The following is a 15,999-nucleotide window of genomic DNA, read 5'->3' as shown; positions in this document are numbered from 1 at the left end:
GTGTTGGGCAGGTCGGGTTGTTAGTGGCCTCCCGGAGCCCCTGGCACCCGAGCCTCCAGTTCTCCCGCGGGCGCGCTCAGTCGGCTCCCCTGGTCCATAGGATTTCTGGAATGAGTGTGAGGATTTCTGTGGAGCAGCGAAACTTTGTCAGGACAGGTCTTTTAAAAACACCCCCAGTTCCCTGTTCCACAGCGACCACCTCTGACAGCTCTGAGTCCCCCACCCTCAGATCCTTTTTCTCACTTGCTTTATTTGGGGAGGGGGCATGCGGTTTCCCGAGACCGAGCGTCCGCGCTTGGCGGGGGCACTTGAGGTTTCCTGGAGGATGGCTTCGGCTTCAAGAAGCTGAGCCTGTTCCCCATCCATCCTCACCTGCCCTCGAAGCTGAGGCGGGAGATTCGTGGGGGTGGCGGGGACCAGTTCCCATGCTCCCCTCCCTCCAAGTTGTAAACGACCAGCTGTATTCCGCGAACGCGGGTTCACCGCATCCACCTCCACTTTTCTTCCTTCCCACGCAGCGCGTGTCAGGTCGGAGAAAATGCTTGCGGGGTTTTATCTCCTGCGCAAAACCCAAACAAAACTTCCCGGGCTCTTCCGCGAGTTCGGGGGGCGCGCCCTGTGCTCGGCGGATTGGACACGCGAAAGCACGCATGTCCCGCCGCCGGGTGGGCCCGGGGCGCCGGAGGGGGCGTGTAGGGCGCCCACTGGGTGTCCTGGGGGTAGAGGAGGTTGATGTTTGAGGGTTCTCGCGTGTGTAAGGGGTGACAAAGGGTCGCGCGTCGGTGTCCCGCTTAGCCGTCTAACTCTGCGTCTTTGGCCACAGCGGGGTGGGTCTGGCCCGGGCTCACTTTGAGAAGCAGCCGCCTTCCAATCTGCGGAAATCCAACTTCTTCCACTTCGTCCTGGCCCTCTACGACAGACAGGGCCAGCCCGTGGAGATCGAGAGGACAGCCTTTGTGGGGTTCGTGGAGAAGGAAAAAGTAAGTGGGCGCAGCGCCGCTGCCCCTCGCCCCCGACCGGGGAGCAGGCCCAGCCGCTTCGCGAGGCGCGCTCCTCGGCGAGGGCAAAGCATCCATAACACACTCCTGAGCGGGGTCCCCCAAGCCACTTCCCGTCCTGGGCGAACCCGGGCTCCTCATCCTGAGGTTCTGCTCCAAAAAAGTTCGCGTGGAGCCGCAGAGCTGGAGAGAGGCGAGCCCGGCTTCGCACTCCAGAGTCAAGGGCGCCTGGGATGAACCCGCCCTCAACCGCGCCACCACGCGCGGCTCCTGCCTCTGCTGGCCCAGGCCCGAGCCCCTAGGCCCCACGGAATTTTCTGGAAGGGAAGAGGGAGCAGTAAGGGTCGGGAGGGCGGCAGAGGGATCACAGTTGGCCTCAATTTCTGCTGCTCCCGGGCCTGTCCGGTTTCCGGACGGGGGCCCCGTCTTCGGGAAAGTTGCCTCGAAGTCGGTCCACTCGCTCACGCCGACCTCTTTCCTGCGTCTCTTATGTCTTTGCGTCCTGCTGCAACCCAGGAAGCCAACAGCGAAAAGACCAATAACGGGATTCACTACCGGCTCCAGCTCCTCTACAGCAACGGTGAGGCTCCGATCGGGCCCGCGCCGGCACCCCGGGGCCCTGGGTGAGGCAGGGTGCGTGGGGAGGTACAGGTGGACCAGAGTCCTGGGCACGCAGAGTGGTCCACCGTCCTCGGGGTAACCCGGCCTCTCCTAAGTTTCGCCTGAGGAGGTTTCACCTGAGGAGGCCCCGAGTAGCCGGAAGGCGGCTGTAGCGGGCTAGAGCACACCTGGGACCAGGTGTGGAGCCCCGGGCCTCGCAGGGCCACTTTCTTTCTTCCTCCCATTGCGAAGGCCTGTTTTCGTGGCTCAGCCCCGACTCCAGGCCCTAAGGCCTTCGGGCTCAGGGTGCAGGAGCGGTCGTGGCCTTGCTGGGTCCCAGAGAGCGCGCGGAGGGGTTCCCTCCGAGAAAAGGGAGAGAAGCCAGGTGGGGGTCCTGCCCCATTCTCAGCTGCCGTGCTTGGGGACTGGCCCCTCTCTGGACACTGGGGAGAGTGCGGGTGGTGGTGTCCGGTCTGTGCTTCTCCGGGACAGTAGGCATTGCATACGCCTTGGCGCCCCATTCTTTGTTTGTTTGTTTGTTTGTTTGTTTGTTTTGCGGCAGATCCTCTCTCACTTACTTTTCCTTCGTTCCCCTATCCCCCTCCTCTCCCCTCCAGGGATAAGGACGGAGCAAGATTTCTACGTGCGCCTCATTGACTCCATGACAAAACAAGTAAGTTTCCTAATTTCGCGCCGCGGGGTGACTCTAGGGCCTCGAAATTTGAGGGAGTCAAGAAGTTGGCTACTCCTTAGCGCGGGGTCTGGGACTCAAACTCTCAACACCAGGGCAGATCTAAGACCTCTCAGCGCAGCCTCCAAGCGCGGAGACACACACTGGCGCCCACCGCGTGCGGGAGATGGCTCGAAGGCTCTTTTCTACCAAGGGAGACGCAGGCCTAGTGCATTAAGACTCCAGGGTGCTGAGTGGGGAGAGTAAGTGCTGAACTTCCTTTGACCCGGCCGAGGAGCCCCAGGGGGCGCAAATGGTGCCCAGGGACCGTGGCGTAGAGTGGGCTGAACTTGTGAAACCCGAACCCTCCGGGCCACTCCTGGGAGGTAGAGGGTAGGGAAGGGTGTGTGTGTGTTGGCGGGGGGGGGGGGGGGGGGGGGGCTAGGTATCTTACTCAGGAATGGAGAGATGAGCTGAGAGCGCAGATGACCCACTCCGCAGATTTTTAAAAAAGGAGGTGGTGGTGGTAGTATTAAGAGGGAGCGACAATTGTTAGAGGATATTTTGCAAAAATCCTCCTGCTTTTGCCTCCAAGTTTGGCAAGAAGCCAGGCAGCATGAGTGAGCTTGTGGTCTTAAAGGTACATAGACGGCATTTTCTACAGCTCCCCAACACGCGGGTGTCAAGCAGCGTACATTAAGGTTGAGTTATGGTTTAAAAGATACAATTATGAGCCGAGTCAGAAAAGAGGCCTGACGTTTTAATGAGGCACAGGACTCTTTTATTTTTTTTTTAATTTTAAGAAAAAGTTTAGTTTCAGAATTAAGTAGCTGGTTAGGTAGTTGGAACACTTAGTAACAAAAAAGAAGCCAGCTTTATTGGGTGGGGGAAAGAAATTAGAACAAAGAGCAAAGTTATGCATTGTGTACTAACCACCAATTTAGTAAGAGGAATAAAACTTATTTGCTTGATTACAATTTTAAGATAGTTCCTTCAAAATAAGGAGGGTGATCGTCTTTCATAGATACTGACTTGGAAATTTTCAAATTAGGGTATACATGCATATTTAAAAAGTATTTTTAGATAAGCGTGGCTTAAATATGTTCTACAAAATGCACATTCATAAGTTGTTAGAAGTTTTAAAATCTATTCAGTAAGAACCTTTCAATAACAGCTAATTTTGATTGTTAGTCTCATATTTCATTGTGAACCAAGTAGAAAACCTGAGGGTATGAAATGTAGTTTTAAAAATAATAAATAAATACCTACTGAAGACTATTTCAAGTTAAATGCTTAAAATATTTGACTTTCTTGAAGATTTATTTCTTGGTTGATTGGTCAGAGTAAATTCACATTTATACTTTCAGTCTTGGTCTTATTTTCTTTATTACTCATTTTGATTATTACATAGGATAATTCCCTTTCATTTGGACACATTGTATTTTGTTAAAAATTTTTTTTCCCCTGCCATGCAGAAACACAAAAGCCTGATTTCAGTACCATTTTTTTTTTTTATCAAAACAAAAATGTCTTAAGTGGAGTTTTATTTTAAAAAATTGTCTTTGATACCCTAGATATCTTTTCCTGCCATTCTCATCAGAGGAAAGAAAAGAGGGAAGGGGGAGGGCAAAAGTATGAACTATAATACATATTCCGTATGTATTTATTAGAAACTGCTTTTTAAAAGATAAAAATCCCCACAAACCAGCCTGTAAGGCCTGTATACTTGTGCAACATTGGCCACTTAAATATTAAATTATAGGCAGCACTATGAAACAAACAATTGTGAGGAGTGCAAAATTAGGACATGTCTGAAGTGATTAACTGCTTCCAAAACTTTTAGACCCCTTCAACAAAAAGTGCCACCAAGAACTAATTTTCCCATTATGAAATGAATTGACTTTACACAGTCCCATATGGTGGAGGAATAATTTTGATTTTTATAAAGCAATACATTCAAATATCATTTATTAACAAGGTCATAGAGCTTAAGAACAACTACAGCTTATGGCATTCTTTGACTGCATGGTATTATAAATTCTGTCAGTTGGGGGTGGGGGACTAGAACAAGATACAGTTTATTTTTAATAATAACAGGTATGAGAAAGTCATTTGCCATGATGTGACATCTTACTGAAAGTTAAAATTATAAATGTATGCAATTATATGTTTTGGTGGGGAGTGACATAAAAAAAGATTTAAGTAACTATCTGAATTTATTCCAAAAATATCAAGAGAAAGGGATTTTTTTTTTTTTTGAGGCCTACCTGTTTGTTTTCATAATAATTGTCTATTGCCTTCTGTGTAGGTTTCACTTTGAAACGCAATCCCTGCCCATTATCTGTTTGTTTGTTTCATGATTATGTGCTGTAAGAGTTTGGGAAGAGGTTAGCTTCTTGTAGACACAGTGAATACAATAGTCTTCAGAAAGCAGATCAGTGTGAAGAAGCATAACTTTTCCTGGCTGTGACATAATTATTATACTTTCGTCTTAATGAGTAAAACAATGGATTCTCATCTAACTTGAAATTATTCTATGATAATTAACTACCAAGTCTGATTTAAAATTTCTTAAATTTTTTATTTTTGTTAAATATGCAGTGACCCCTTCAATCAGAAGTAAGACTTGACATAAGCTGACTGATTAAATGTTACAATTTTTTTCCCCCTGTAAAATTCTTCCAGATAGACTCAGGATTTTGATATTTAGAGTACAGAATGGGATAATTCCAGTGATGTGACCCATTCTAATCACATCCTAAATTTTGGATGGAATACCTAGTCACAGTTCAAGTGTCTTCTCTTAGCTGCTTGTTTGTAACATTTTTCATATCAGAGAAGCAGCTTTATGGGTGTGATGTCTTATCTTTGACTCAGAAGTTGGGGTTAAAACTCAAAGGGAATCATTTTTATAATTCAAAGAGTACCAAATCCAAAACTACCTGTGCACTCTACATTTTCATAGAATGTTCCTAACTTGGGTGGAGTTAGCATTGAAATCAAACAGAAATGTACTCAATCAACCAAGATGTATTGATATGACACAGTATTTCACACCTTTTCAAAGTGTCTCATTACACTATTTTGGGTAATGACTCTTAATTTTGGACTCAACCAAGAAAGAGAAGTTTTATTACAAGTCAATGTGTAAGGATCTGAGCCCCCTTATCCCTATGCCTCTCTCATAAAACACAAAGGATATGATGATATTTAAAAAATTCATCCACCAACTAGAAAATGAGAGGCTTGCTTTTGGGAAGGGTTGTTCAAAACCAAGTTTAGCTGGACTAAAAATAGGTTGTTTTTGTGTCATTGCTGTTTTTGGTATTCCATTAGTGAGCATGCAGAAAGGCCTGTAGGATCCAGAAGGTTATGGCTGTTGCATTCAGAAACAACATCTACAGCCGAAGCTCAAATGAACCCAGTGGGGGAGGTCTGATGTTTAATGTGCCTCATCTCAGACTTTCACGTAGTATTTGAAATATGATTATGTTATGTGATTGCTTTGGTGAGTTAACATTAAGTAGTTTAAAAAAAAAAGCCTTTAACTTATCTTCCCTCCCATCATCTTGCTTTAAAAAAAGTGACATTTTTATAATTCAAAGAGTACCAAATTCCATAAAGTTATCAAAAACAAAAAACTCCTGCCCACAGACAGAAGGTCTTTTTTGGAAAGGGAAAAATAACAGTCACATAATCCTTGTCATGTATGGGTTTGAAGGTAGGTGATGTGGTAAGGGGACCCTAAAAAGGTCTTAGCATAGTGGGTGGGAAGTCCAAAGTACAATGATCAGAAATGCTGTCCTCCTTCTCTTACAAGCTAATCTTCTTTATATATTTGTTTTGATGTTCCCGGTACTTTAAGTTATTGATGCAAGTGCATTTCTTCCTATTGATTGTTTCATTATATCCTGCCACAGCCACGTAGATTTGATTAACAACCCTTTCAGTTCATGGTTCTTCATTGGTAGATAAACACATTTTTAGTATATCAGTAAGTTCCAAAGGAATTCACTAGGGCCAGCAGAGAGGTTCTTTCATACATTTGGAGAAACAAACAAACAAAAAAGGCAAGTTTATAGTCAGGAGCCACATTTCAGCAGCTTTCTCTCTCCTTTGGTAACATGTCAAAAATGCAGGTGATTTAAATTTCCTTGCACATAGAGGAATGAAGAAGTTTGGAATTTTTATGCATGATCAGGACCCGTGTTTGGGAAAATGTAAACTCATCACAGTGGAAAATGTGTTGTTTGGAGTCTGGGGGTGAAAACAAAGCTGATGGTTTTGGAGAGATTGCCGGAGCCAGATGGCCTAGTACTTCCCCAGTCTGGCGGTCCAACTGCTCCCTCCTGGATAATATACAGCCATTTGTTCAGGGATATTTACGCTAGAGCTGTTTCCATGTGAATGTTTGAACAGCATTAAAAACGAACATATTAGTAGTGATGCATTTATCGAACGCATATGACTACACCAATAGTCTGTTCTTCTGTCTTGACTTATATTGCTGAGAGGAATGAAGGAGTGTTTGGATGTTGGTGAATTGTTTATATAGTTGTTGAGCAAAAATGATTTGGTTTCAGTGAGTAATTAAAGCATGTAAGCATTTGGAATCAAACTAATAGAAATAAATGATAGCACCTACCTTGAAGCTCTTTTGTGACAATTAAATGAATTCATACATGTAAGATGCTTAGAATAGTGACTGGCACATATTAAGTGCTTAATAAATTAGCTGCTTTTATTATTTTATTATTATTATTATTATCCCATCGGGTTCACAAAGCCAGCTGTATCTACTAATATAGATGTAAATGTTATTGTATGAGTGAAATATCTCTTACTACTGTTAGAAAAAGAAATATAATGTGGGATTGTTAGAGTGATTCAGTTTTTATCTAGTGCTTGAATAATATAAGGGGATTTATTTGTTTGAGACATTAAAAATGTAGTCTAAAGCTAACTGCTTTCGATCCACATTCTCTTTTTATTCAGGGCTGTGATGTAACTGAACAGCGTACTGAATATGATATCATTCCTTTGCAACTTTCCTAATTCAGTTCTGAAAACAGGTCTTCTTAGCTGCTAAGCTGAAATTACATCTTTATAATTTGTTCACCAGTAGCCCAGCTGCTAATTGAAGCAAAATAATTTTTTATTTTATCCCACTATTAATGTTGGATTGCTGTTTGACACAATTGTTTATGAAATGTCAGATTTGTAGTGTTTTCTTTGGCACATGTTAATTTTTAACTAGGGCTCCTTCACCTACTGGAAATTTCTGGGATCACATAAGCTAGCACTTTTTTTTTTTTTTAATGACAAGCAATATAACTTGATGACCGAATGCAATGATTAATATTCTAGTACATTGATATTGTAGGTGTTCATATTATTTTTTGATTCATTCCAGTTCTTGGTAATTTGCTACCAAAGGCTTGTTGACAGTCTGTGTTTAGAGGACATTTTACTTCTGGTTGAAGGAGGTACTTTGTACATTCATGAACTTATTCTTGAAGACGATAAATTAGGTTTGGCCTTTATTTTGTATGTAGAAAAAAAGTAACATTCTCAAGGTTACTGCTTTTACTTAAGTGGAAAATTAGGAGTTTTTGTTAGTTACGGATAACCCATTTCTCTTTCCTTTCTCTTTCTTTCCCTCTTTTTTCTTTTCTTTTTCCTTCCCTCCCTCCCTCCCTCCCTCCCTTCCTTCTTTCCTTCCTTCCAGTGATGATGAAAAGTTTCCTATTGTTTGGTTGTAAACCAAAAAAGACTTCTAATGAAAACATTTGTTCCTAAAACCCTTTTGGATTTTGAAGAACCAAAGTCAAAACTATTTTCCTTGCCCTCTTTATTTTGGCATAGAACACAAAGAGTTAAAACTATTAGAAGAGTAAACAAAGAAAAGCCGTGCTCAATTCTCTGTATTTCCTTTGGCATCCTATTGAAGTGTGATCTTGGTGCGTGTTCACTGTGTATTTTTCGTTTTTTTTCTGTGTGGTCTTTATCCATAGTAAGTTTCAATTAACTTTTAAGACTCAGTGATATTTTAGAAAAGCAAGGATGAACCACACTTTACAAGATGCCATCTAAAACAGTGGAATCAAGGCAGATTTTCTCTGTTGATTGATTTATTCTTTTTCAAAGACCCCGGTATAGGTGGATTTATATTTGGGCATTTGAAATGGATGGCATTTTATCCTGTCACAGTTAAACTTCAGGTACTGCTGTTGCATAAGGATGTGCAAGTTTAAGAATTCCTATTTTTTTCCTCATTTTTGTTAGTTATAAAAAATTATTCTGGAAAAAACATTCAATCTGAAAATTAATGGAGTGTTAAAAATACTTCGATATTTTCTTTCTGCTTATGAGGAGAGGACATTAAGGAAAGGGGGGCTAGTATATCAGGAAACTAAATCTGCTCCACATAGGTCAAGTTTTGACAACTTCTTTATCAATTTCACCAGGTTTTTAAAGTTGAGATGAAGTTAGGGCTGTTTATTCTTTTAGCTTTCTTCCTGCACAAGTATTCCTGCCACCTTCAGGGATTTACTTGCCATTGGCAGAATTAAGGCCAATACTGTTTTCTGCTTCATAGTGTATTTTTATTTCTTAGGTCAAAACCCGAACTTGCTTTGCCATCAATTCATTTATTTAATAATATATTTTATATGTTTTCTCTCCCCCTCCTGTCCATGTCTGTAACAGGCCTCTGGTCCTTACTCCTGATAAACACATTGATTTATTTAAACCACTGTTGTCTTTGTCGCTCTCATAGCAGACTACCTTCCTCACCGTGAACAGACACATGATTTACTATGGAGGATGAAAATAAGCCTTCTTCTTGGTGTTCCATTGTCTGGGCCCTAAACCAGCTGTCTATTAAAATGGTTTCACTTAAAAGAGTCAATGCTGTTTATATGCTTCTGTGATCTCCCAGCTGATCCAGTCTCAGCGAGCTTTACTCACACCCCACGGAGGCACATATTTAAATTAGTAAGAAAAGCAGAAACTTCTAAGTTGGTATTAGAAGATCCCTTTCCTTTTAGGCTTAAAGTCTGGGTTTGCTGAACTGTGAACCCCTCTTGACATATGTATGAAATGTAGACGGTAAAGAACTGATATGTGGCTATCGGTTGTGTAGGTGTGTAAGCTGGAGGGAGACCTTGGTGACATTTTTAAAAAGTCTGTCTTATTGTGCACATTCTGCTTCAGAGATATTCAGCAAAATAACTTTATCATATTTTCCCATTTTGGATCTCATTGGACTGTTGATTTCTTGGCCCATATCTTTTATGTGATACTGTGTGTGTGTATGTGTGTGTGTGTGTGTGTGTGTGTTAAGAAGGCTTTTCAGTAACAAATACTGCATAGGTGAGGTTGGAAGTAGATCTTCCTGTGACTGAGGTCCACTCTATAACTGATTCTGTTACACTGAGGTTCTAGCTTACTATACTTCCAGGATTTTAGTTCTACTTCATAGGAAAGTGAAAAGACTCCCTGTTTCTCTTGCTTTCATTTCAGAAGTCACAGAAGTAGCCCTTCTTTCTCTGTGTTTATGTGCTAAAAAATATTGTTCTGTTGAGGCCTCAAAAAGAGGGACAGCAGAAACTTTATGCTTCCACTCCTCTCTGGAATTCTTAACTATTTCTGAGCAAATCCAAACTCATGCTTTTATTTTTCTATGCTTCATTTAGAGAAGGATTCTCCAATTTGACTGCTGCCAGAAGTGAAGTGGCAGTTTGGCATTTGGTAAAGAGATGTATCACAGAGGCCCTGCGCCTTCCACGAAAGATGTTCAGTCATTAAAGATAAAAACATGGGATCGCTGGGCATCCCTGGATCATCTACTGTTTAGGGGAGTTGTGAGCATACCTGCATTGCGGCATGACTTTCACTGAATATCATCACAGATCCACTGATTTTGGTGGAACCAGCAGCCTCAACAAAAATAATATCATCTAGAAAGAATCAAAGTGAGAAGGTCTGATGTAACTGATACACATTCCTCTTTAAAAAAAAAACACAATTTTTTTTTTTTTACAGGAAGGAAAACCCTACCAATATCTGTGAATATATTTACCAAGTTACTTCTATTAGTTTAGCATGACAAAAAACTGAAGTTGAAACAGAGGTTATCAGTGATATTAAGAGAACATCCAAAACATGTAAAACATGTAGTGATAAATAGGATTTCACAAAAATGCATGCTTAGAATGTTTTAGCACCATATTTAAGACCTAATCAGTTATTTACAGTGTTTCTTTGATTTCAGCAGTGATTGCAGTAAATAAAGCAGGCAGATATAATTTTCGGTTTTCAAAATGTTTTCGATTTACTCAACACATTTTCTTGAATAAAGCAACTTCTCGGGTATTTCAAAAGGTCTTTTAAGAACACAGGAAAGAATCATCAGTGTAGGCTAAAACTAGTAGATGAAAATTTTAGGGATAATATATTACTATAATGTAGATTATCTCTCCATATGATAGTTATGAGTTACATAAAGTGAAGTAGTAACGTTACAGTGGGGAAATCGGGGTGATGATCTCTGGTGGATGGCAGACAGCACCTTAACCAAATGGTCAGAGTTTACTGCAGTAATGGACCTAGTTGACAGTGTGATTTGATACACTGAGAAGAACTCAGAATCACATCTGTGGTATTCCAGCCCTGTAATGTGTAACTTTAATCTAAGTCTGAGGAGACATCAGATAATCCCAAACTGAGGATATTCTGCAAAAGAACTGGCTTGTATTTTTTAATAATGTCAATATCATGAACTACAGACTCAGAAATGTTCTGTATTAAAGGAGACATGATGACTGAATGCAATGATTGGTATTGGAGTTTTAAGATTTTTATTTACTTACTTATTTATTTATTTATTTATTTTGCTGTGAAGGACATTATTGAGTAATTGGTGAATTTCAATAAAGTCTGTAGATTAGATTATTATATTGTATAATCAGTGCTAATTTTCTTTTTTTTTTTAAGATTTTATTTATTTATTTATTTGAGAGAGAGAGAGAATGAGAGACAGAGAGCGTGAGAAGGAGGAAGGTCAGAGGGAGAAGCAGACTCCCTGCTGAGCAGGGAGCCCGATGCGGGACTCGATCCCGGGACTCCAGGATCATGACCTGAGCCGAAGGCAGTCGCTTAACCAACTGAGCCACCCAGGTGCCCCAGTGCTAATTTTCTAATTCGGATAATTGTCCTGTGGTTATGGAAGAGAATTCTTTGTTTTAAGGAAATATATGCTGAAGTATTTAGGGTATGTCAGCAGTTTACTTATGAATGGTTCAGGAAAAAAATAGAAAAGAATAAGCAGATTTAGTAAAGTATAAACATTTGAGGAATCTGGTTAAAGAGTATCTTATAATTCTTTATATATTCTTGCAACTTTCTTGTACCTCTAAAATTATGTCAAAATAAAACATTAAAAAATACAAGGTTATGGTAGGCTAACCATAAAAAAAAATGGTTTTGAGGGGCCAATGATAGAGAAAGGTTTTCTCCTTATACAAGTACTTTACACCATGTTTTTATTTGTTGCAACTTTTGTTCTGTAATGGAATTAATTGTCATACCCAGAGCCTGCTCTAGGGTCTGCACATACTGTGTTGTAAGCTGTTTCGATCCTTTACAGGTTCTAAAAGTCCCAGGTTTATAAACAAAGCACATTAGAGCCAACTACAAGTTAGTTACTGCAGCATCTCTGTGTACTAAATAAGGATAGTCTCTGGTTAATTTAAATAGTTTTGTTGCCAAGAAATTGAGAGTTATCTGAATGTGTGAAAGTAATTTTATTAGTAACTTGAAGCTGTGTTTGTATTATGCAGTGATACAGTGTTAAATTAGTTAAAATATATCCCGAGGTAGAGCATTGCTCTACCAATAGCTGTGTTTTCCTTTGGCCCAGTATTAACGTGTAGGTCTTCCAGGAAGCTGCCATCTCAGGGAAACTTCAGGGTGATTTTAAGCAAAATGTTTGTATGCGCATTACTGAAAACAGACAAAGACATATTGGCTGATGAGGTGGTTTAGAGTCCAAATTTTGGGAGTCAGATGTAATTCTTCTCAGTTTAGGGAGATAACTCTATGGCTTAAGCCCACACACACAGCATATGCCGACGCGTATTACTGTTTGGGTGGGTGTACACCCTGGAGAGCACATGTTTTCAGCCTGTAGGTGGGAAGAAGGATTTTCCCTGATTGATGAATCATCTCAAAGAAGACACAGTGAACGGACTCATTAACCATACCCCCACTTGTTTTCTGCTACTCATCTCTAGAACACTAAATGTTGGGGCTGGAAGTAGTAAAATGAAGGGACAAATGCATATTTAAAAGATCCACATGCTTTTCTATATTTAAAATCACTAGCATCTGAATCTGCTAAACCTTCTGGGTTTTTCCTCCTCATTGATTAAATTCATCTTATTCTGAATGGAAAGGAGAATTATGGTTGTCTTGACAACAGAAGTTTATCTCACACACTGATCCGAAGATGTGCATCATAATAATGTGGTTGACGGGACAGAGAGGAACATATACCCTCTACTTGATTTGGGTTGATCCTTAACAACGTATCCTGAAGCAGTCAGCTCAGTGAGGCTTTGGGTTCCCGAAAGCTAATTGGCCCTCAGCAATATTGAAGTGGTCAAGTACTCAATTGCAATAGTTTGTTCTCTGGTACTTGGTTCCATTTTTAGCTCAAATCATGCCTTTGTTTACAGGCCATAGTGTATGAAGGCCAAGACAAGAACCCAGAAATGTGCCGAGTCTTGCTCACACACGAGATCATGTGCAGGTAAGAAATACCTTTTTCTCTCCCTTTAATTAGCAAAGAGAAGGTGAATTTGCATCTCAAATCTAGGTGAGCTCAGGTCCATTTTTGGGTATATATTTATCTTGCTTCTATTAGATAATCTAAAAAGAACTTTAAACATGAGTATTTGGTAGTAAGGCGTCACAGACATCTCAGTGGTTCTTGATTATTTATTAGATTTCATCCTGAAAGACATACATTTCCATTTTGATATCACACTTTTAATGGGCACAAAGCAGTGCCCTCCCCTTCTTCCGTTCAATCAAATAAAATATGATATATCCTTTTAGTGTTAATATATGTGCTCAACTACATTGCTAGTAAAATGAGTAAGAGTTCTACTGATGTCAGCAGAAGGGGGATAAGATTTGAAAGTTATAGTTCCCCTTTTTAATTCTCCCACTTAAAAATGTGACCTACGGTACAAAGGCATCATTCGTCCTTCAATTGAGTGTGGGTTTTCCCCCCTTGCCTCTGATCTCTCAGTCTTAGTTACCTTGTATATAACTGTGACAGTGTAGCAATATTTCTCAGTAACAGTGAGCTTTTGGAAGGATGACAAATGTTTACACCTGAAAGTTACAAAAATTCATCTCACCCACAAATGAGTGTATTTATTTTGCCTAGTAATCAGACACAAGCCACGTTGGAAAACAAGCGAGCAAACCAAATTCCCTTTCATGGCCCCAGCCAGTCCGCCACATGTGAGAGAGTAGACCAGAGAACAGCCTTTCAACTTGCGGTATAGGATTCTTATTCATAGAATAACACCCGATATATTCTGAGTAATTGGGGAAAGCACGAAGATGCCACTATGCATTGGGGAAAGGCTACTAATTGCTTTGTTAGGCATGCAGGCTCTCCCTGGCACAAAGCATGCTTGGCTCCTGACTATTACTGATCAGTGTTTTAGGCTTCAGCTGCCACTTCCGAGCGGGTGGGCTTTATCTGCTCCTCCCGGACTTGTGGGGAAAGCAATCTTAAAACTCCACAGGTGGGAATAAAATAAAAAAAGGCTTAATGTGTTTTCCTACTGAAATCCCAAATATTAACTTCTATATCTATAATTATGGACGTATATAAACATTTCTTTTTTTTTCCTTTTTAAAAAGCATACTTTTAATAGATTATTCTAAGTTCCTCAGGACTTTCACAAGTTTTCACTTCAACGATTTGTAAAACTTGGTAATTTTTCCACAAACAGGTAGCCTTTCCTTACCTTTAAAACAGTAACAAAACCCGAAAATACGGTCATCAGTTTCTTAGAAGATATTATTAAGCAAAAATTAGTGTACTGTATACAATGATTGTACCATTAATCCTGAGTTGCACTTTTCAGAATTAAATGAGTAAAATCATTTTGAACAGCATTAAAAAAATGACCTCCTTTGTATTACTATTTTTCTGATCATATCTCTATTTTAGCTTCCCTCAATTAGCATGTCATTAGAATGAATTTTCCATGTTCTATTACATGTGATTCTAGCAAATAGGGGACAGACAGGAAGATAGATCTTGAACAATAGGCCAACTAATGTCTATAAATCACAGATTTGCATTTCATATCTGTACATGTTTGGACTATGCTAGAAATAATTCTATTCTTGAAATACTTAAAGATATATTATGCCTTTCACACACAAGCCTACCCTTTATTAATGCAGTTTATATTTTTCTTGTTCTTAAAATTCATTGGTCCAAAGTACTTTATTATGCCGGTTGGCGTGCTTTACTGCTGATGTTCTTTCTATTTTTCAGAAACATAAAAATAGCAAAAATAAAATTCTCAAGCCACTGAAGGCAAATGATGATGTTTGTACTGTGTGGCTAAGAGGGAAAAGCCATATTCAAAATGTCATCTTGCTAATGTTACAGATTATAGTTTTCCTGGCTGCCTATAGATGTGTAAGGGGTACTGTTTGTTTATCAGGCCGCCATGACCCTATTACACAAACCTGTCATCCATTGTGTGCCTAACAGTCTTTTAAATTGCAAATCTGATGCTCTTTAGGGGGCTTTAGGAAAAAAATTCTCACTTTGCACACCATCCTATTTCTCTTGATTTCTTGCCTGTTGTAAGTGGAAGTTGGGATGTGCTGAATTTGCACCAGGGGTGCAAATGCAGGCTCAATTATAAGCATAAAATTAGAGTCTGTTCACCATTAATCAGCCTGGCTAATTGCTATGCACCACCATTAGCCATATGGTGTGAAAGACAGCTTGCTCTCCCCAAGATGAAATTTCTTCATTGCAGACATGAAATAGTGAGGGCCCTGGATTTTAAAATAGCTTGTTTTAGATATTTAGTTTCTAAACAACTTTCTGCAGTGCTTTCTATCAAGGCTAACGGCACAATAAAACTTTGCATTTATGTCACAAAAGCTGTATATTTATACTACATTGGAGCTATGGTAAGGGAGACACAGAGAATTTAGATCGACAAGAAAGGGCTTGGATGATTCTGTTTTGTTGCAGGCAATGAAAAAAGAAAAACCCCAAAAAACACCAGGGAGTTGTGTCTCAGGTGGTTGGAAATTAAAAAAAAATTATTTTATTCTGTTGAGAGGGAACCCCATTGCATGAGCTGGCTAAAGGACTTACTGCCATTAGATTATAATTACTGCCTCTCTTTGAGACAAAACCTCTTTGACTTGATGGCATAGAACTCTTTTCGTGGAATTCTGGGAAGGTTTCTGCATTTTCGGTGAATTGGAATCTATCATACCAATTATCATTGTATTTTGCTAATACTTAGTTCTTTAAAAAATATGCCCCCCCCCCCCAAGGATTTTTTAAAGCTGGAGTCTATAAGGGATTTGATTATACTGCATCTCTCAACATCCTGTGTTTAAATGTAAATGGAAAATAGGAACTATGCTTGGTAGGTGAGCCCTAGTCCT

General features: G+C 40.3%; 1 protein-coding gene across 4 annotated transcripts in view; it reads left to right on the top strand.

The window, feature by feature from the left end:
- Positions 1-15,999, top strand: part of EBF1 (EBF transcription factor 1) — a 397,322-nt gene that overhangs the window by 2,161 nt on the left and 379,162 nt on the right. For all 4 annotated transcript variants that reach the window (XM_035013358.1, XM_035013349.1, XM_035013339.1 and 1 more), the window contains exons 2-5: positions 824-980; positions 1,515-1,578; positions 2,216-2,271; positions 13,008-13,081. In XM_035013358.1, the coding sequence (XP_034869249.1) occupies positions 824-980; positions 1,515-1,578; positions 2,216-2,271; positions 13,008-13,081 (351 nt within the window). The remainder of the gene's footprint in view (positions 1-823; positions 981-1,514; positions 1,579-2,215; positions 2,272-13,007; positions 13,082-15,999) is intronic.

The sequence above is a fragment of the Mirounga leonina genome, unplaced genomic scaffold (assembly GCF_011800145.1).
Source record: "Mirounga leonina isolate KUSES-001 unplaced genomic scaffold, KU_Mleo_1.0 Mir_104, whole genome shotgun sequence".
Taxonomy (NCBI): Eukaryota; Metazoa; Chordata; class Mammalia; order Carnivora; family Phocidae; genus Mirounga; species Mirounga leonina.
The sequence above is the reverse complement of the archived record's forward strand: the minus strand, read 5'-3'. Positions and strand labels throughout refer to the sequence as shown.